The sequence below is a fragment of the Pungitius pungitius genome, chromosome 6 (assembly GCF_949316345.1).
Source record: "Pungitius pungitius chromosome 6, fPunPun2.1, whole genome shotgun sequence".
Taxonomy (NCBI): domain Eukaryota; kingdom Metazoa; phylum Chordata; class Actinopteri; order Perciformes; family Gasterosteidae; genus Pungitius; species Pungitius pungitius.
The window spans coordinates 14,460,426-14,481,209 of NC_084905.1; the positions used below are offsets into that span (position 1 = coordinate 14,460,426).

The window sequence follows — 20,784 nt, forward strand, 5'->3', positions numbered from 1 at the left end:
TTCCATAATAACTGTTCTCTTTGTCTCCAAAGCTTACAGGTTCTAGTTCAGCTTACTTGAACATTTTAAGGCAATCGGTTTCCGGATTATTTCTTAGTAAAGTGAATGTCACGGTTTGGTTCTCCTTCCTGTTTTATTTAGTAGTTTCTTGTCTCTCATGTCTCTGGATAACTTCACTTCCTGCGTTGTCTTGTGATTGCCTGAGTGTTTCCACCTGTGTCCAATCACCTGCACCTCCCTTGTGTATTTAAGCCCCGTGTGCCTGTTGTCCCTCGTCGCGTCATTTTCAATGTTACCCGTCGTTGGAGCACGTCCTGTCCTGGTTTGAATAAAGAGCACAGTTTTTGAGAAGCTTGCGTTTGAGTCCTGCCTCCTTCCGCCTGCCTGCAAGCTGCTCCAGCACCTGCATCTTGACAGAATGACGCGCCCAAAGAAGGACTCAGCAGAGTCTTGGAGCGATCTGGGCCCCGACTACTTGGACGTGAGAAGTCCAAGTAGTCTCCTCCCGGCCCCAAGACGTCCGTCCCCGCCTGAGTGGGCCCCAAGACGTCTGTCCCCGCCTGAGTGGCCCCAAGTTAATTTAGATAACTGCAGTATTGTCTCAAGTTAAAAGCATTTGTCGTTAGAGATAATTGTTTTAAGAAGGCGAGAAGTTCTTGTCTGTGCTGTTTCCATTTCACTCCAAACAGAGCTGAGACCATTCTTCAATGCAAGTGACTCCATTCAACAACAAGTGGGGAGATTGTGTCCATTGGTGAAGGAGGGTAAAACTATAAAGGAAAGGGTCACAACCATTGACCCAGTGGTTATGTTCTCTTTCTTAATGTGTATTTTTTATTTTAAGAGCACTGTGGCGCTGCCATTATATAAAGTATATTCTGTTTGATGATGCCATCCCTCTGGAAACCATCAGTGGGAGCATTTTTTGAAAGTCACACCCTGAGCTGCCCCTAGTGTGGGTAAATTACATTCCTTATAATACTTGTTCTTTAGTTTCAGATACTTTGTCTCTTACAAATTGATGTGTGTTAAACCTTAAGCAACTAAGTTACTTCAGATCAAATTCACTAGGAGATCCAGAGGAACATCTTCAGGAAGATTTTCCAACAGCAGCCATAAGGGGAAAAATATTTTTTTGTGATAAGAACTACACTGATTTCTCAGGGGAAAGACTCACGAGTCACCTAAAGACACGGATAGGGTTAACAATAGACAGTTAGTGGTAGTTAAGATCACATCACTGGGAATAAATACCACCAGAGAAAGCCTTGAGAAGCATGAATCAACTACATTAGTCTAAAAGTCACATTTTCACGCTGGAACTGTGAGTAAGCTTTATTGCACTATTTGGAGGTGTTGAAGGCAGGATATCTTATTGTGAAAGGCCAGCATTGAAGTTAATTTTTGCGACTTTTTAGAGCAAAACAAACTATGGGGATTAACAGGTGAAGTTTGTTAGGCTTGATTATGTTTACATCATATATCTGATTAGATACACAATGAAAAGAAAACCCACTTTCTCATCAGTAGTCGTTCTGATGAAGTTCTGTGTGTAAGCATAAATATGTAAAAAAAGCTATAATTTGCTTCAGATGCTAATATAAGGAGACTCTTTCCTGAACCGTATCATGATAAAGATCCTATATATATTTTTTTCAACAAGTTTAGAAATGAAATGACAAAAACATTATTTTTCCATTCTCTCTATACTCTATTTATAATACATTAAAACTATAATAAAGGATGTCAAAAGCAGTCATTGAGAGCGTGAGTTTGATAAGAGTGTATTGATAATGCAGAATATATACGTATCAATGACTAAGGATGGAGTTGATTCTCAGATCTTTCAAAGGTTAAACGTGGAGGTGATTGGACACTTTACTGCAGTCTAAAAGGCTCTGTGAAATGAAAAATTAAATACACTTTAGTACTTCTTAGATTTATTTTCTGATTTTATGTGATTACGTAAAAGGATCCTGTTTAAAATCTGTACTTTGTGTGGATTTTTGGTCATTTTAAGTCATTTTGAAAACAAATTGTCATTTAGAGTAATATTGCAAACTTCAGTCTGCATTTTTGGTGAATTATACCTTTTCTCTCTCAAATCAGTTCATTTTCAGAAATTAACTTGTAATTACTGGGCAAGTGATACACTTGTAAATTGTTAATTAAGTTGTTCATACAGTCAGTCAAGTGAGTGGCAGGAGCCACATTCCTGTGTTCTAAACCTGATTTGCATGTGGAATCGTGGAATGTTCTGTAGAATAATGGTAGAATTCCGTGGAACTCACCTCAGATTCTCTGGTGGAATCCTTGGTGCCTATAAACCAAACGCCCACAAGAATCGATCATTTCAGCTCAGTCAACTGATCGCAGCGGCCACATTGACCCGAGCTCCCCAATTTCCAACCATTCTGCTTTCAACACAAAGAAGAAACAAGTGAGTTACCAGCAAAGCTGCAGACTTTAAACCATTCATCTAAACATTTAAAACGCTTCAAGCCTTGATTCGACAAAAATGTCAAAACCTGAATTAACTATTTTCAGTTTTTATTGTTGTATAGTTTAATAGACCTTCTATGTGTGTATTGGCTCACTGATAAGGAGGACAAATATGCTGTTTATTGTATTTTCTGGCTCTCATTAATTCCTTCACTTTATTGTTCATGGTGACAATACACAACATCCAAGCTAACGTGTCTATTCCTATCAATGCGTGTTGCTGATGATTCGCCCCTTTGTGTTTTACACCTTTTTCCAGAAATGGAAATACAAAGAGACGCCATCCTCAGAAGAACCCTTTGCACCAAGGAGGCACCACAAGCTGCTCCTGGCTTGCTGCAAAAGTACGTTAGTATTGTGTGTTCTCCACCAATTAACGAGTCGCCGCTAACGTCCTGCACATCTTTTAGGATCTTCAGGTATCTCAACCCCTGGGGTCAACCTCCCACTGTGACCCAGGAACATCTGCAGGAGTCAGCACTGCAGGATGACTCAACCCACCCGGACACAAACCCAGAGACCGAGGAGGCACCACAAGCTGCTCTCGGCTTGCTGCAAAGGTACGTTAGTATTGTGTGTTCTCCACCAATGAACGAGTCGCCGCTAACGTCCTGCACATCTTTTAGGATTGTCAGGTATCTCAACCCCTGGGGTCAACCTCCCACAGTGACCCAGGAACATCTGCAGGAGGCACCACAAGCTGCTCCCGGCTTGCTGCAAAGGTACGTTAGTATTGTGTGTTCTCCACCAATGAACGAGTCGCCGCTAACGTCCTGCACATCTTTTAGGATCTTCAGGTATCTCAACCCCTGGGGTCAACCTCCCACAGTGACCCAGGAACATCTGCAGGAGGCACCACAAGCTGCTCCCGGCTTGCTGCAAAGGTACGTTAGTATTGTGTGTTCTCTACCAATGAACGAGTCGCCGCTAACGTCCTGCACATCTTTTAGGATCTTCAGGTATCTCAACCCCTGGGGTCAACCTCGCCCGGTGCAGAAAGACTCAATCCTCAGAAGGATCTTCAGGTATCTCAACCCCTGGGGTCAAAAAAACCCAAACCAGGGAGTCAGGGGTGAACAAAACAAGACTAAAAAGACAAAAAGAAGGTTCAAAATCAACCTGATGATGATGGGACTCAAATGGGGCTGGAGAACAAAGATCATGTATTTCCTCCTCCTGTTTCTGTTTGCGGGTGGTGAGTCTTTGCTTCACTTATTGCTCTTACTGGCGTCGCTGTGTCCGTCCCCTTTCTGAATGTCCCTGCTTTGTGTCCCCTCAGGAGTGACACAGCACGTACACCTCAGCAACCAGCTACAGGACGCCCGGCTGCAAATCACCACCCTCACGCAGCTGATGAGCCGATTCAGTCCCGTCGCAGACACAATGGCCAACTTCGCCCAGGAGTCGCAGGGTGAGTCCTCGCCTTTGCCTTAATCATCATCATCATCATCATCATCAGCGTCTCGTCAGGTTTGACGCGTTGTGGTTTGTAACTTTGTATTCGTGTCCCTTACTTGCAGGAGCCAGAGTCCTCCACACCCTGTCCTCAGACACGTTCCGGACCTCAATACAAGACAAAATAATGGACCAGCTGCTCTCCTGGGTCACCACCTCCACCGACCACCAAAGAATCATCCAGGTAGGAAGGTCTTATCATGAACGAATGCGGAGACACCGGTCGTAACGGATGGCCTGCGAGCCCTGAACCTTGACTCTTTGTCTCTCCTCAGGACCACTCAAGGTCGCCCCCCGGAGCGTGCTGGTGCTTTGCAGGGTCCAAGGGACACGCCGTCGTCTCCTTGTCGCATCCCATTGAGGTCACGCACGTCACGATAGGCCACATCACAAAAAGGCTGTCACTCACCGGGGAAATCAACAGTGCGCCGAGGGAGTTCTCCGTCTACGTAAGTCAGAAGCTTTCCTGGACGCGTCCCGCCTGCTCGGCGCCGTTGTCCCGTCCCTAAAAAAAGTATTTTTTTCCGTCTCCCCCAGGGATTGGTGCACGACAACGACGAAGGCATCCACCTGGGGAGCTTCGCGTACAGCAAGAATGGCCTGAACTCCCAGACCTTTGAGCTGCCTGTGAGTGTGTCAGAGGTCAAGCAGAGCAGCACGCATGACCTCTGCTGCTAGTAGATATGTTCACTATAACAGACTGAGGTGGAGTCGCAACCTGAACCAGGTCTGCATCTCCGCCACGAAGCGCCACGCCCTTCATTCACGTGGGTGTCTCTCTTGTCTCTGACCAGGTTCCAGTCAAAGATGTCTTCAGCCACGTCAAGCTGGAGATAAAGACAAACTGGGGGGATGAAGACCAAACGTGCCTCTACAACTTCAGGGTGCACGGGTATCCGGTGTCTGGTTAGGGTGTAGAAGGTCGACCAACCCTGAACCGTCCAAGAACAAATGAGATGTCATCAAATAGAATACATAAATATGTGAACATGGGTATGCATAAATAGATGTATTAGATGACAAGTTCACAGATGTGTTCGGGTTGGTTTGCCTTCCCACGTGGGTTTTCCCCGGGTCCTCCGGTTTCCCCCCACACACCAAACACTGTTTGGTTTACAGTTGGCAGAAGAGGATTAGCTCTTTTTGGGTTTTCTCCGGGTTCTCCGGTTCGCCCACACACACCAAACATTGTTTGGTTTACAATTGGCAGAAGAGAATTAGGTCTTTTGGGGTTTTCTCCGGGTTCTCCGGTTCGCCCACATTAATACCCAACATTTTTGGGTTCACAAAAAAAAAATGTTTAGTTTATAAATATTTGGAAATTTATATTTTATTTTCTGTGTATTTTATTCACCATTTTATTTTTTTCTGATGTTCCATCAAAGGGAAACGGTTGATCTTTTCTCTTGGTCATTCACAAGGACTGAAGTCCTGAACATTGAGGGAGCTTTTCATTGTTAACAATTCAATGACACTTCTAAGGTTAACATAATAATAATATGAATTCTATAATAAGGTTCAAACAAAACCTGCTGTTGCTGAGTTTGAGGGATTTATATCAACAAGCTTTTATAAATATGAGCTGGGAGAAATGTAGAAGAGTCCACTTTAAATGTATATTGTGCAGTTCAACAAAAACAAGGGACGGATGAGTCCTCTTCAATGAGATGATGGAGCTGAAAGCAACGTCTCAATCACAAACCGATTATAGATGTCAATCGTGTTGAAACCGGAGTTCCAGTATTTTGATCAACAAGCTTGTGCTCATAGGATGTAGGTCACAAAGGTCAGACCATGGGTACACATCCGTTTTCAAAAAGCCTTCTTTTTGGTATCAACTGAATTGTATGTTCTCCACATTTAATATTGACACTACGCAGACTGTCAAACAGAAGCACACTTTATACATGGTACTATAAAACCAAACCTTAACTCAACATCTCTAAACACCACTAGTCCACACGGAAGATCAACACAGCAACACGGGCAACATGTCTCATCAGTGACATGTGTAATGGTGGTAATACACTACAACGCTAGTCATAAGAACTCTTAATTATTGGACCAAATTCACCCCCCGCATTTCTAATTAAAATAAATACCACAAGTTCTTATAGGACCACCTTCCTGGGTGTAATTTGGGAGGCAGTGGTTAGAGAGCCCTTTACAAAACACTAACACAATACACTTATGGGACTGTAAATTATTGTTGTTCATATTTATATATATACGAAATGGCACACAGCAAAGTCCTTAGAGTTAATTTTCCGGTGTTGGGCAAAAGTGTTGAAGTGCAGAGTTGAAATCACAGTTGAAAAAGCTTCAACTCTTACAGAGTTAATTGTACTAAAGAGTTGGAGTCATCATCCAGTGTCAAGATCAGATTCATTTAGTAGAGTTAAAATTGCAACATAAGTTGCATTTGATAAAAGCATCAGCTAAATGACGTATTCAACACTGAGATTTATTTTGACACTTATTCTTGTTAACATTTCGTTGAGTGTCTTACAAGATTGGGACAATATGAACACCAGCATAAAGTTAAAGTTGAATCTCACAGAGTCAATATAACTCCCTGAAATTGTCTGTGCATGTCTTTCATAGCATGCATAACATAACATTCATAACCACCTTACAGACATTCATCGCTTCACGCTTATCACAACAAATAGAATCTCTATTTGAAGTGACACAAAATCATACATTTTTTTTATTTCAGTATGAACTGTACTTTTTGATCTTGGCTTGCAAACAAATATTTGCATACACAAATGGATCATAAATCCTTTCATATTATGTGATTTAGATGACAGGACCATTGACTCAAATGAATAAGGGATGTGACAGCTGAGTTGTAGTTGTTTCATTTGGCCTTTAACTCAAAGCCGGGTCTCAGTGGGGTTGGACGGCCTCCCCCAAACCCCGGAATGAATACTAAATAAATGGGAGATTCGCCAGTCAATGACCCATCCTTGTGTTTCTTGTTCATAAATTCATGGGCTGTACCTTTAAAACATAAACTCCCAGAGGGCGGGGCCTTGGAAGGGGGCGGGCGGGATTCAAACACGGAGCCACCCTTCACTTCCTGCCGTTGGAAACGTCAGACAACGCTTATAACGTCAGTCAAAACAAAATGGGAGCGTCTCTGGACACCCCGGCGAGGTGTCCTCTCTGCAACGAGCTGACACGGGACCCCGTCACTCTGAAATGTAACCACCGGTTCTGCCAGCGGTGTCTCGGGGACTTGTGGAGTGTTTCCCCGAACGGCCCGTACCACTGTCCGGAGTGGAGGTGTAAAACCGTGTACCAGACTCTGCCGTTCAATCGCCCCCCGACGTCCACCAGCGCTCTGTGGGCTCAGCCTCGCGGCGATGCAGGTAACGGGGCGGGAGACTTTTGAATATCCGTTGAAGATCACGGTTTGCGAAGTAGAGAGGAAGTGAATGGGGTACAGTCTAGCTAACTAAGCTAACCATAGCTTGAGCTCTGTTACATTAATTGTATCCCATCTCTAGAAAAAGCCATTTAAGTGGTTTGCTGATAAAGCGGATGTTAACTGAAGTTACCCGCTATCGTTTACTTAATGTTAACCATATTTGTCATTCTGGCACCGTAGTTTGGCTAAAGTTAGGTAACATCCGCTTCCTTACAGTTTCACTCAGAGTGAACAACAACTTATTTTTAAATGCTTTTTTTTCCATCAATCATTTTAAGTTAAATAGCAATTTTAAGGAAGGGTCAATCCAATAGACCATTTTACTGTTTGTACACAATAATGACGTAGCAACGTATGGGCGCGTATATTGGCAACGGAAGTATGGCGAGAATCAGCAGTACGTCAAGCTACGCGAGCGGATTAATCAACACAGACAGAGAAAGTTTTTTCAAAAAGTTGACTTTGTCAAATGGTATCCGGCTACCAGATCCGTGTACTATAGTGGAGTGGATAGAAGACGTTAGCAGATGGCCAAATATACATGTTAACTTATGCATATAAAGAAACTGAAGCCGAATATAGTTTAATATTTATTACAAATGGGTCTAATCCGACCCCACATACACCGACACATTGCAGGCTCTGAGCGCCCCCGAGTTACCCTGCAACACACCGCGGTCAAACCCGCTTAAAACGGCACAGCACACCGGGGTACAAGGCCAACCACGGCAAATCACTGCACACACTGCAAACAACCCCCCCCCCTTCAGTTCACACCATAGGTCAGGGGTCTGCCCGGAGCACTGCAGGAAGTGTAACTTGGAATGTGGGGAAAGTGATCAGAAAACAAACAAACAAACAAACTTAAAGTGGTTAGTCCGCTCTTGCATCTAAAACACGCAAAAAAACAAAATACAATGGACCAGGAACAGACTAACCGCTGAAAACAAAAAAACAAAACTAACAAAAGGACAGCAGGTAGCGGGATAATAACTGAAACACAACGATACACAATTACCAACAACAAACTTTAATTCATACTTTAATTTAATTAAATTAAATCTTTGCCCAGATCGGTGCCCTCTCCTCCTGATCCTGTCATGCAAACCCCATTCAAATCTACCACCCGTCCACATGAAAGAATAAACAAATATATTTACAGATCAAAAGAGAATGGGGCCTTCTCACCACTATTGGGGGCCCAACCATACCCTGGCCACCCAACAGGAAACTGGCACTTCATGGCAAAGTGCCACTTCCCCTTTTTATAGGCGCACCTCCTTGACCCCACAGCGCCACCCCATGGTGCCACCTGCTACATACAGTGGCCAGATATATATACGTATTTAGTTGAGAAACCGAGCGTGTACACCCGAGAGAAATTACCAGCATATAAATCACTGGATGCTTATGAATACGTTGTCTGTGGTCATGTACAGAACGTCAAATACCATGACCTAGACTCAGTTTTGTGTGTTGAAATCAGAAATTCTTCCCAGTCGAAGACAAGGACACGTTTTGTAATGCTATAGTACTGTACCGCTCACCCCAGTGCTGCAGCGTAAATAAGGAGGCGATGACTGGCTTGCAACTCCGGTGCATTTATTTATCGAAATACATCGCAACTTCGGTGACTGTTGGCCGTGACCACGCCGATCGAACGCTTCCGCATACACGGCCCGCAGAAACTCGGGTTGTCTCGCGAGACAATTCCCCCCCCACCTCACTGGTCTCGTATAACCACAGCTGGTAACATTAATGCATAACGCGAACACATGCAACATCTGCATAACTGATTAACTAATAACAGGGACACATTAACTCCGCTCATTATAGTACTTTAGTAGTAACTAGGTTGCTTGCATACATTGCAATTAAACTACTAATAACAAATGAAATTGAAAAGCAGTGTGAATTGTATATAATCTTGAAGGAAGTACATTAAACACACCAGTGGGAGCTAATGTTGGGAGGTTTATTATAGTGCATTATGTTTCATGTACAGTAAATACGTTTTACAAAGGTAAATCACGTTAATACTAATACATGGTAATGTTACTCATTTGGAAACAACACTCTTACAGAGGTTTGTGAGGGCACCACATACAGTCACAGCATTGTATAGCATGTTAACCTGCGACACTGGAATAACTGCAAAATCTTAGTTTTTCACCGACCAATAACTCTCTCCACATGGATTCTCACCTGAGAAAATTGTCTAGATGTGTCAACTTTCTGTGCAGAAAGCTGCTTTTTTCCTTTTGTGAAATGAGGGATACGAAGGGTTGCACCATAAGCTGCAAGCTCGTCAATGCTTCATCTGCAAACACACACACAGTCACATCCAACACCAGTTTATGAAACTAGCTGCATGTGGTCATCAAACTTCATCTACATTGATAAACTTACCTGATATAAAGTGCGAGCTGCAGACGCGAGCATTTTGTATTATGTCCTCGTTTCAATCAACACGTTTAATCGCCTGCAGCCCCAGGCGCCGCCGGTTCTTCTGAAACGGCCGTGATCCTGTCGGAATCCTATAAAACTTAAGCCCCTTGGAATAGCAATTAGTGCAACTATAAACGCAACAATCACACATTTTGATGCTTTGATGCTTTTCATAAACTTTCGGAGTGAGTTCTATACGCTTTGCTAACACGTTAGCGCTAGTGTGGGGAACACCACTTCCGTTGCCAAAATGCGCGATCACTATTTGATCACGTGGGCTGGCAAAGGGTCTATGTTCAAGATCATCTCACGTAAACACGTGATGATTAGACACGTGTCGTAAAACACACGTTTTGACATCCACTTTCATGCCAGTCTGTGCCAGACAAAACAGACTGAGTGACAGCTTTCAAAGCCACGTAATGGACGACCGGGGTGCAAACCGGCTTGATCGCTCCTTTAAGTCATTAATTGTGCAGTTTTAAGTAACTTGTGCAGAAAGCAATTTTTTTTCCTCTAAAGTATTGGTCTAAAGGTCCTCAGTCGGCCCTTCCTAAAACCAGCTTTGTATTCTATTTTAAAAGGTAAATCGGGTAATGGGGAACAAAACACGTCTGATTCCTCGTTGCGAAGGCCCTCACACACCAGCAGACTTCTTCTCGGGAAGAGAAAAGCCAGCACACCAGTATCCGAGCAACCGGAGACAAAACGACCGACTGCGGAGTCCCCCACTGAGCGGTCCTATGATACCGTGACTCCTACCACTTCCTTTTCGGATAAAACCTGGCAGGCTGCAGCTGTGGGGACATCCAAGAAAGCAGGGCTCCAAGAATTCACACAGTCTGAGCGTGGTGATGACAAGAAGTCCTCCAGTGACAATTCTGACAGCAAGGCAGTGCCTGCAAGGGATGTTCCACCCGACATCTCTACCCAGCAGAAGCAGCATAAATCAGTCGAAATGAGATCATTGGATGACTCTGACACCTCCAATGAGGTCGATATTTGCGATGCTCTTGCTGCTCCAAAGAAGGACACAGAAGTGACAGGAATTTGCGGATCCCCAATGAAACCTGCCACATCTGCCGAGTCTCATTCCTTTCCTGGGGTTTCAACTCCAGGTAAAGGGAAGTCCCCTGTCGCCAAACCTGCTGTCACTCCAGAATCCCCAAGGCGTAGCTTCTCCCTGGGGTTGGACAACACAAATGCCAGCCCTGTGCCCTGCCATTATTGCCCTAAAACTAGGTTTCAGTCCGCTGTCAAGACCTGTCTGGTGTGCGGCGCCTCCATGTGTACGGAGCACCTGCGTCCCCACCTGGACTCCCCTGTCTTCCAGAATCATACCTTGGTTCCTCCCATGGAGGATTTCTCTCCCTGGAGATGCCAGGAGCACCAGGAAATCAACAGAATCTACTGTCGGCAGTGCAGCGTGTGTGTGTGCACGGTGTGCACCGTCATCGGCTCGCACCGCGACCACGTCTGCATCAGCATCAGGGAGGCGGAGCGAGAGCTCAGGGTAAGTAGCATCGCGTGTACCGTAAATACGCAGTGGTGGCGGTGGTCAAAGTTGAGATGTGTGTAAATAAAGCCTTGATAATGGAGTAATTCCCCCTCTTATTACCCCTCAGGAGAACCTAATAGATGAAATCAAGCAACTGCAGGAGGCTGAACAGAAAGCGAAGAACCGGTTGAATGAACTCTCAGAGAAGAAAGAGACCGTCAAAGTAAACGGTTTAGCTCTAGTTCTCACGATGTCATGCCAAAAATGACTAGATCATACTAGGGCTTTTTTTCTCAGTACAGTGAGAAGAGCAGCAGTAGAATTAAGAGCATTGCATGACGTTGTTGCCCAATGTGTCTGTCCAGGCGGTTTTAAGCGAGGCTCGAGCTGGAGTGCAGCTGCAGTACCAAGCCATCAGAGAGGCCTTGGAGCAGGAGGAGCAATCGGCCCTTCAGTGTGTGACGAAGGAGGAGCACAAAGTTCTGGGAGGACTTGAGGAGAAGCTTTGCAACCTCCGTAGCTCCCTGCAATCCGTCCAGAAGGGGCTCCACACCCTGGAGGGGCTGGCTGATGCCAAAGGAGACAAACGCATTAAGGACCAGGTCTTCATTATGGTGATGATGAATACAATTACAATTTTAAGATCTTACCTTTTGATTTTACTGACTTCGAGACACTTACTTGTACACTTACAAGGGTAATCTTCTTTTTCTTCATTCTGACGTGACAGGAATACAACAAGGTCGCCCTACAGTAAGTGATTTTCTGTTACCTGGTTGCATGTTAAGTTTATTTAGAGAAGTTTTTGATTTTTGAATCAGTCATTGATTTGAATTTTTGTTTCAAATTAAATGTATTGTTTTGGTGCTGACTGCATTGAAGAACCAATAATCACATTTAAAAACAAATATTCATAATTTGTGCATCTTTACAGCTGGATATCCACAGACTGAAGTTATCTCCAGGTTCATACTAGCTACATTTAGAAGGTAATTCAAGTATATTCAGTGTTTTTGCATCTTCCGCTGCTTTTCTTCACCAGAACGGGTAACATGGAGGGCTTTGTGGACAACTTCAATGCTCCAGAGGAAGTGGACCGAGCTCGGCTCAAATGCCTGCAGAGTTGGACCGAGAAACGTCTGGACACAGTCATCATCACTATGCCCGGCAAACACAGGGACCTCTACAGACTGCTCTGTAAGTGTTCATTTTTCTGTACCAACAGCTGTTAGCTTGCCGCCCACTGATGAATTACACCAAGAGACAAAATGCATCCATTAGGCTCATTTGTGCCTCAATAAGTGCCTCAAACAGGTATTTTTTGTACAGATGGTATCAGTCCCATCTTGGATGCAGATACTGCCCATCCCAAGCTGCAGCTGTCTGATAACAACAGGGAGGTGACCTACAGCGAAGTTCCGCAGGCCTACACGGATCACGAGGCTCGATTCAGCTCCTTTCCACAGGTCCTGGCCCCCTGTTCCCTGGAGCAGGGTCCCTGGTACTGGGAGGTGAATGTGTCTATGGACGAGGGCCGTTGGAAGGTGGGGCTGTGTGAGGGTCAGATCGAGAGGAAGGGCCAGAAGGACAACTCTCGTCTGGGCTTCAATTCGTATTCCTGGTGCCTGGCCTGCGACAGAAAGAAGGTGGAAGCGCTGCACAACAAAGTGGCGGTTCCTGTGGATGGAGACGGGCTGACGAAGGTGGGAGTGTTCCTTGACTTTGAGGAGGGTGTTTTGTCATTCTTTAATGTGACACCAGGGGGCAGTCTGGCTTTAATGCATTCCTACAAGCACAGATTTACCAACCCTCTGTACCCGGCCCTGTCTGTGTCTAAAACACACCTGGCCATCTGTGATCTGTTTGAGTCCTAAACCGTGCAATACTTGCATGTCAGGTGTGATGGGAATGTGTAGACTACATGACCCTGCCGTGCCTTTTTTTAAAAAAGAATTTGTGAATTCGGTTTAATCATTAAACAAATTGGGCTAATCATTAGATTTCTTGTTGATGATAGTCATGCACTGCATACAATGTTAACATGTTATATACACTATCATCACGTTCTAGTACTGAACCATACAGTAACCTTTTCATTATACAATATACTTGCAGCATTCCAGAAAGTGGCAGCATATCTTTTTCCACCCTATTTTAAATATCAAATCATTGATGTTTTTAAATGCAAGCTATTTGGGCCGAACAATAAAAAAAAGTTGTTTTGGAATGTTCTTTGTCTCATCTGTTGTCTTTTTTTACATGATTAAATGTCAGTTTCAAAAGCAAAGCTTTCTCTCTTGTCTTTAGATCTCCTGATCTACAAATGGAGACACCTGTGAGTCAGGGGACAGTTTGTGTGCAGACTTTGAACTCTCACTGCCCCCCCAAACACCCCCCCCCCCCTTTCAGCATGTGAGCTTAACTGACAACAAACACTGCCTTTGGCACAAACGGCTTCCAGCTTCACAGATTGCTATAGTTTGTAAACTGAGGCTCATTTATTCTGTCGGGGGGAGGTCTGTGGGTCTGTGTGGTTGACGTCATTGAGAGGGATCAACGCAGTGTTTGCATAAACCCTTTCTGGATGATTGGTAGAGCACCAACATGTGGTTCAGGGACCGCTGGCCAATAATCAGGTTGCATCCAAACTTGTTTGCTAATTCGATGGTTAAAGTCCTTTCGATCGACAGTAGGAAATTTAAAAGGACTGCTTAAATGCCTCTGGGGGGGGGGTTAAATCCACGCAGGTGCACCAGTAGACCATGGCAACGGTTCCACGCCAGCAGCCACAGGTAGTCAGACCTTTTTGCTTCCTTTTCGTCTTTCCCTCGGGTGAATAGGAGATATCTGAGAGGGGAGGGGGCTTAACGTCAGCACAATTAAATTCTCTCCTTGTCTATCCGGTGGTCTCTAGCATTCAGCCTGTTTCTTACAAGCTTCTCCAGACAGCCATTAAATTTAATGAGTCTATTGAGTGAAAAATGTTTTCCGATGGTTATTATAAAATCATCAAAATGTACGTGATGAGGTATCGAAGGCTCTGGATGGCTAATAATGGAGCATTGCTGAATCAAGCATCAAGGTCTTCTCCTTGGGGGTCTAATGAGGCTCCCATACCTTCGGCTTAGCAGTCCACATGTCCACTTGTCAAAACTGCATCACATTAGAGGATGGCTCTGCCTGCTTCCATCCGATGTGGGGAAAAGACCTTTGGTATTGGCGTCTCGGAGGGATTTACAAAGAATCTAATCCTAAATGACAACGTGGCATTGTACAGTGGTAAATGAATCAGACGATATGGCAAGGACGGTAAGCCTCTTGTATTCTGTTGATTGTTCCTGCCCTCAAAGGGATATAAACAGATGTCCAGGAATGAGTAAAAAGTAAAGTACTACTGGGGGCTGATTAGTTTTGAAATCAATATTTAATTAAAAGGCATACACACCGTTCCAAATATTGTGACTTGTCTTTCATGAATCACATTTTGTTCATGCAGGAAATGTCTTTCTCCTCCAGTCAATTAATTTGCAACAGGCCACTAAATTGGGTGGACGTGGGTGTCATTTGCAGCACTCTCCTTGAGATTGGATGCTTTTTACCTCTCATTGTTGTCAGGGTGAAAAGTGGCGTGAAATAACCACGGCCTTTTTAATGCCACAAAATGTCACTCTGCCGACCACTGAACATTAAAGCCTCTCTTCCTTCTTTTCTTGTGGAAGTAATAGTTGCCGTGCTGCACCGATTGCTGTTGCTCCTCTGCCTAAAATAGTAGCCAATTCAATTTGCAATCTCCCGTGGGAAAAACCTGCCGCGAGACACCCATCAGCTACGGGGTCATTTGAGCCACTCGCTGTGTAAAAGGTTACATTTATATTCAACCGGTGGCTCTGACGTGTCATCGCCTTTACGTTGATGTCACTGAGTGTCCAGGATTGTGCTAAATGTTAAAGCCTCCATCGTTTTGTTCCGCTCTCAAAGCTGTTCGGAAGCTGTTCACAGCATATTTTCTTTTGCATGTTCACCATATTGCAATGGTGTTGCCTATTTCACAATGCTGCACGTTGTCCTCATTATATATAAATGGTAATAGATAGAAACGATATATGGCAAAATAATAAAAACTTTAATTTGGGGCTACAAGCTTTATTTGGATTTGAAACAAGTTGCTACAGAATACAAGGATTTTCGTAAAGGCCTGTATACCAGCGTTTAGTTTGATTTCATCGACGCCCCCGGTGGATATTGATGTGTGAGAGCGGCGCGTAATGGCTGCTGTGTGCCACGCGTGGGGCACGCTCGGATGCACTAACACGCAATAAAAGGCCCGCCGGCTAAGTCAACTTTAGCACAGAGAAGTTCGGGTGAAGCGGCGCACGGACAGCGTATTTTTGTAGGTCAGTTCAGGAGGTTCAGAATTGCAACTGGTTCCTTCTCCGACATCTAATGGGATTTTCCCGTTGACAGGTTTCTTGTTCACAAACATTACTGGAACCATCGGGCCTAACCGCTCTGACAGCCTTCTGTGTTTTTTTCCCCGCTAAATTTGTCCCCCCCGTCCTCGTGGAGAGCGGTGGACTGATTGCCACCTTGATTCTCTCAGCTCGTCAGCCTCTCAACGGTTGCCGCTCTCTTGCAACCGTGCTCGGGGGGGCCCAGGGTCGCCGATGTTATTGCGACCGTCGCCTGGGCCGAGCTCCAAATGCTGGGATGGCACAGAGGTGTTGTGCACCGATCCGAGAAAAGGTTGTTAAAAGGTTGTTAAGGATGGGAATCAAGGGCCTTCGCTAAAAGGGTGGAGGAGATGGATCCACAATGCAGCAGCTCGGCTGGTCTTTAAACCTTCCTCCGCTCTCCCGCTCTGAAAACATTGGTGCTGTGAATGGATCGGGTCCAGTCTTCATCCGCCGCTAACCAAAGACACACCTTTTCAGATGATAAAGTGACTAAAAACACTAAAAGATTGGAGCACTTAACTTGTACTGGCTCTTATCTATAGCAAGTTGTAAATCGGCTTATTTGATGAAATGGCACTTCTGTTGATGTTCTGAATTTGTATCCTTATGGTTGAAATGCCCTTATTGTAAGTTGCTTTGGATAAAAGCGTCAGCTAAATGTAATGTAAGTCAGTCAATAGAAGGGCAGATTGGGGATCCCTTCGTTCTAAAGACAGCGATAGTCTGTAAAGCAACCACTTGATATTAAGCGAGTTTCTGTTTGTTAACATTAACTAGATGGTGAGTAAGTCTGCACTGGAAATACAAAGTACAAAATTCCTTTCTTGGATGTAGCGCTTGTTCCTGCAGCACTCAATTAGAAGTGGTCTTTATAGGCGTTTGCCTTTTAACAGCGGAATAATGCTCTCAATCCTTTTTGTGTGAACTTAGAGTCCCTCCAAATTCACACAAAGTATTAATCTACAAAACCCATGTGAAATAAATTGGAAATCTATTTGTATCCTTGCAGCAGAGCACAGGAAGTTCTGTCTGAACCATCCTCTTCTATCAATCCAAAAGTAATACTCTATTAAAGAATGAAGCTGTCATTAATGATCCTTTCATATTTTCAGGCCATTACGATTAGAAGAACTGAATTGTCATGATTTAACCAATAATGAATGTCTTGATGTTGATGAAGTTATTCTCTAAGACCTTCATTGTTTTCCCAAAATCTTTATCTTATATTTGCCTCGCATTTTCTCCTAAAAGGCTACAGACAGAAACATGTATTCATAAAAATATGTTTTTAGTTGTCTGTCCATTTGAATCATATAAAGACCCTTTGCAAGTGAGACTTTCTGATCTAAAGCGGAATATGTTTTTATCTTTCTTTGTCAAACTACACTTACGATGGGATGAAGCCAAAATAAATCACATAATAGAGACACAAGGGGTAGACTTTGTTCAGGTCAGCCTATGAACAATATTTAATATCTACAGTTACAATGTGTCTTTTTACGGATGCAGCACAGTACGTATTATGTGCAACTATAAGAGTGACTACACTGCATAACCAAGCGTTACCAGGGGTCTATGCACACACCCGTTATGCCTTGAGGCCACGTCTTCTGTTGGCATGGCAACAGATGGTGAGCTCAGGTGAACAGGGAGTCTCACGTGTCTCACCCAGTCACCTGCCAGGCTTGGCAAGTTCCATGGAAATCGGAGATAGAAGTAGCGGTGGGCCTGTTGTTGAGTGACAAGCCGGTATTTTTTCCCTCACCCTTCCTCCGGCAAATCAATTTTCTCTCTACTATTCCACATAACATGAGCGGCCATATCTCTGTATCTGTCCAGCCAGCGCCGATCAAATCCAACGTTATGAAATCCAAATCTCACATTTGTGCGTGTGGCTGCCCGGGTCTCATTGGATTAAAGTGTATTGGGGACAGGTATTATTGCTAAAAGCATTTGACCAGCACGCTGTTATTTTCGTGGATCTGTATTTTTGTCTAATTTGTTTGTTATCTGGCTTTGTGGCCGATCCACTATAAACAAGTCTGCACATTAAGATCAGGAGGAAAAAGCATCAGTATCTGTTTTAAACTATTTGTAACAGTATGGTGCCTGCCTGCAACCTCCCTGGTCCCACACAATGCACCTTCACCACCAACCTCACGTGTCGGAGAATATCCGCAGTGTCTTTCATTTTATTTATTTATTGGTCTTTCCTAAACAAGTTGTGCAGGAGGCTCAGACTACAGACTACTACTACTGGTTCAGTCCATTACATTACATTACATTACATGTCATTTAGCTGACGCTTTTATCCAAAGCGACGTACAATAAGTGCATTTCCACATAGATACAAACTCAGAAAACAAGTAACAAGAAAGTACATTTTTCATCAAATAATCAGTTACAAAACATGTTATAGAAAAGTGCCATTATAAGTACAATTTAAGTGCTATCATTTCCACACAGAAAGATGCAAAGCATTGTGAATGCAACACAAACAATAAAACACTTTTCACGACCATAAAACAAAAACAAACCACACCATTACAACCTACTTTTCCCAAACACAATTTGTCTTTCCAACCCCTTCGGTGGTTAAGAGAGGATCTCAATGTTGCAGCAATTAAAAACCTCAGACACTTTCCTGTTAATGGAAGGCTATGTAGTTGAGAAGGTTTGCTGCGTATCTACCTGGTATTTTTTTACTAGGTATGCATATTTTCTTTGTGTGGCTTCATTCTTAAAAATACAATCTCTAAATGATACTCAGGTGATCTACATCAATTCTTGAGTACAAAAAATGACTGTATTTGTTGGAGTGCCAAATGTGTTAATTGGTTATTCCATGAGGGGTATTCAGATACGCTAAATTAAATTGTCTTTAAAAAAGCAACTTTTAATTTATTTCTTATCGTTTAGCTCCTTTTTAGCTGTAATTTGTGACTCCCAAAGTACGAGTCGATGAAGTGAACCAGTTCTTGGCTGTAATCGTCCTGCAACTTCACCACCCAGACAGACACTTCTGATCTCTCTCGCCTCTCACGCTGTGTCTTGTTCTGGTGTTGCACGTTGCTCACTGTTGTTTCTGGATGTGCGAATATCATATTTGTATACACAAAAAATATACATCCATATATATCTATATATATATATAGATATATAGATATCTAAGTTCATTAGTTCGGTCAAAGCCATGAGCACAGTATTCAGTATGAGAGGGATAGTTATTGGGATAACAGGCACAGACTGTCTCCCCCGGGAAGGCGTTCATGGTGTTTTACTGTGTTCACACAAATGACCACAAAGACTTGTACAACAAATGAAAAAAAAAGAGCCTGAAAGAATTCAAACCCAGCATCCAGCTTTTTACACGACCCTTCAAATTGGACAGCGTAAAGTTGGGTGGGGTTCTCTTTAGCTCATTCTCTGTAACCTTTGTAATCTTTTTTTATTAAACAAATAATAGCGGTATGAATCTTTTCACATATTACAGAGAAGCCAAATAAGACCAAAACTTGACACTCTTCTTTAAAAAAGGTGGGTTCATTTAAACATTGAAAATGCTTGATTGCAAAATGCTTGATTGCAAAATGATGATCCAAGTACTGTAAAAGTTCAGAATAATGAAGTCAGAAATTATATCGGCCAAAAGTGAGTATATCTGGCCTAACAATCAACAATCAACAAGCCAACATCTGACTGGCATTTGAAAAGCAGATATTATAGATCGTGTGGCATGAGCACTGAGCGTGAGGTCAATTTGCATTTGGTTTTTGAAGAGAGCGCCAATGGGAATCCTATGTAGTCATTATAAGCCATTAGGAAGGATCAGTGCAACAACATCCCTCCCTGTGCAGATTTCATCACTGCTGGGGACAAATGAAATATTGCTAAATGAGCAACCAAGATAATTAGCATTTCTATAATGACTGCATGAATGTTAATGATCCCACCCGGAGGGTGTGCCATCACGTGTTTCTTTCAGCTACACCCATAAAATGTCAGCCAGAACAAGGGAATGTTGGTCTTTTCCACTCGCAGTAGTTTTTGTGATGAAGTCTCAGCGTTTTACTCCCACATTTTAATTTCCCCTGCCTTCCTTTCTGCTGTCTGGGAGGTTTTTCTATCACGGACCGAGACCCCGGCTTTGGGGGTTTTCAAGGTAATTGGTGTTTGGCTGTTTGAGTCTGTGGATGGAAATATTGGGAATGAATCATGATGTTATGGCTCGCTTTATGAACACGTTTCCCCATTAAGGATGTGGCTGTCAGGGCATCTTTGGATGTTTTATTGTCTTTGTAATGCACAGAATATTATTCATGACGGATGTTTATTTTTGCATGATGTATGATTTCAGCTATAACCTGATGAGTCCCTAAATCCCACAAATAAAGCAAGAAATCTTCACCGGCCTCGTTATTTCTCTTCTTTTTATTTGATCTTCCTTTGGCCCATTATGATTTCCCACATCTTCACTCTCTTTATCTTCCTTCTAGCTTTTGTTGACATAAGCAATTTATTCCCAGCTCAGATTCTTATGACTTAATGTGTCCCCGAGGCATCAGACTGGTCATCATCTGAATACGCTTCTGATCCATCTTTGCTTAGCATTTACATCCTTATTGCAAAATCCACTGGATGATCAACAATTAATCAGAAGGGCCTGACTAATGAATTTATTAGATGTTGAAATATAGAAAAAGGTTTTGCTTCAGCCAACTGTGTTACAGGATAAGTGGTGTTTGCCCCAATCGTCCATTGACACACCTTGAGTGGTAGCAAATGTATCAGGCAGGGAATTTCAAGTAAAAAAAAGAATGTTCTTTACAATTGTACCATAGTCACAAATTAAAGAAAGCTTGTGGGCGATCAGGCCAAAGCTTTACGAGCAGAAGAGCAGGGACAGGAGTTGCGTAACAGGGGACGCCGCTTGTGCTCAAAGCAGGATTTTTTTTTTCTCCCCCTTGCAGGCTTAAAGATACTTTGAGCAG

General features: G+C 43.4%; 3 protein-coding genes across 3 annotated transcripts in view; all 3 read left to right on the plus strand.

Annotated features, from left to right (window-relative positions):
* Positions 1–3,132: 3,132 nt before the first annotated feature.
* On the plus strand, positions 3,133–5,213 carry LOC119195979 (SUN domain-containing protein 3-like). The gene is made up of 8 exons (XM_062563143.1): positions 3,133–3,224; positions 3,291–3,386; positions 3,453–3,697; positions 3,782–3,913; positions 4,023–4,141; positions 4,233–4,406; positions 4,495–4,584; positions 4,752–5,213. Exons 3-8 carry the CDS (start codon positions 3,625–3,627, stop codon positions 4,866–4,868), a joined length of 705 nt encoding a protein of 234 aa, XP_062419127.1. The 5' UTR covers positions 3,133–3,224; positions 3,291–3,386; positions 3,453–3,624; the 3' UTR covers positions 4,869–5,213.
* Positions 5,214–7,044: 1,831 nt separating this feature from the next.
* On the plus strand, positions 7,045–13,570 carry si:dkey-29p10.4 (E3 ubiquitin/ISG15 ligase TRIM25). Its single transcript, XM_037452098.2, has 7 exons — positions 7,045–7,334; positions 10,426–11,354; positions 11,467–11,562; positions 11,705–11,953; positions 12,070–12,092; positions 12,382–12,536; positions 12,669–13,570. Exons 1-7 carry the CDS (start codon positions 7,091–7,093, stop codon positions 13,211–13,213), a joined length of 2,241 nt encoding a protein of 746 aa, XP_037307995.2. The 5' UTR covers positions 7,045–7,090; the 3' UTR covers positions 13,214–13,570.
* A 418-nt stretch (positions 13,571–13,988) lies between these two features.
* The window catches only part of tp53i11b (tumor protein p53 inducible protein 11b), a 35,250-nt gene continuing 28,454 nt past the window's right edge, over positions 13,989–20,784 (plus strand). Inside the window, exon 1 of the mRNA XM_037450907.2 lies at positions 13,989–14,131. The gene's annotated coding sequence lies outside the window, so the exon portion shown is untranslated. The remainder of the gene's footprint in view (positions 14,132–20,784) is intronic.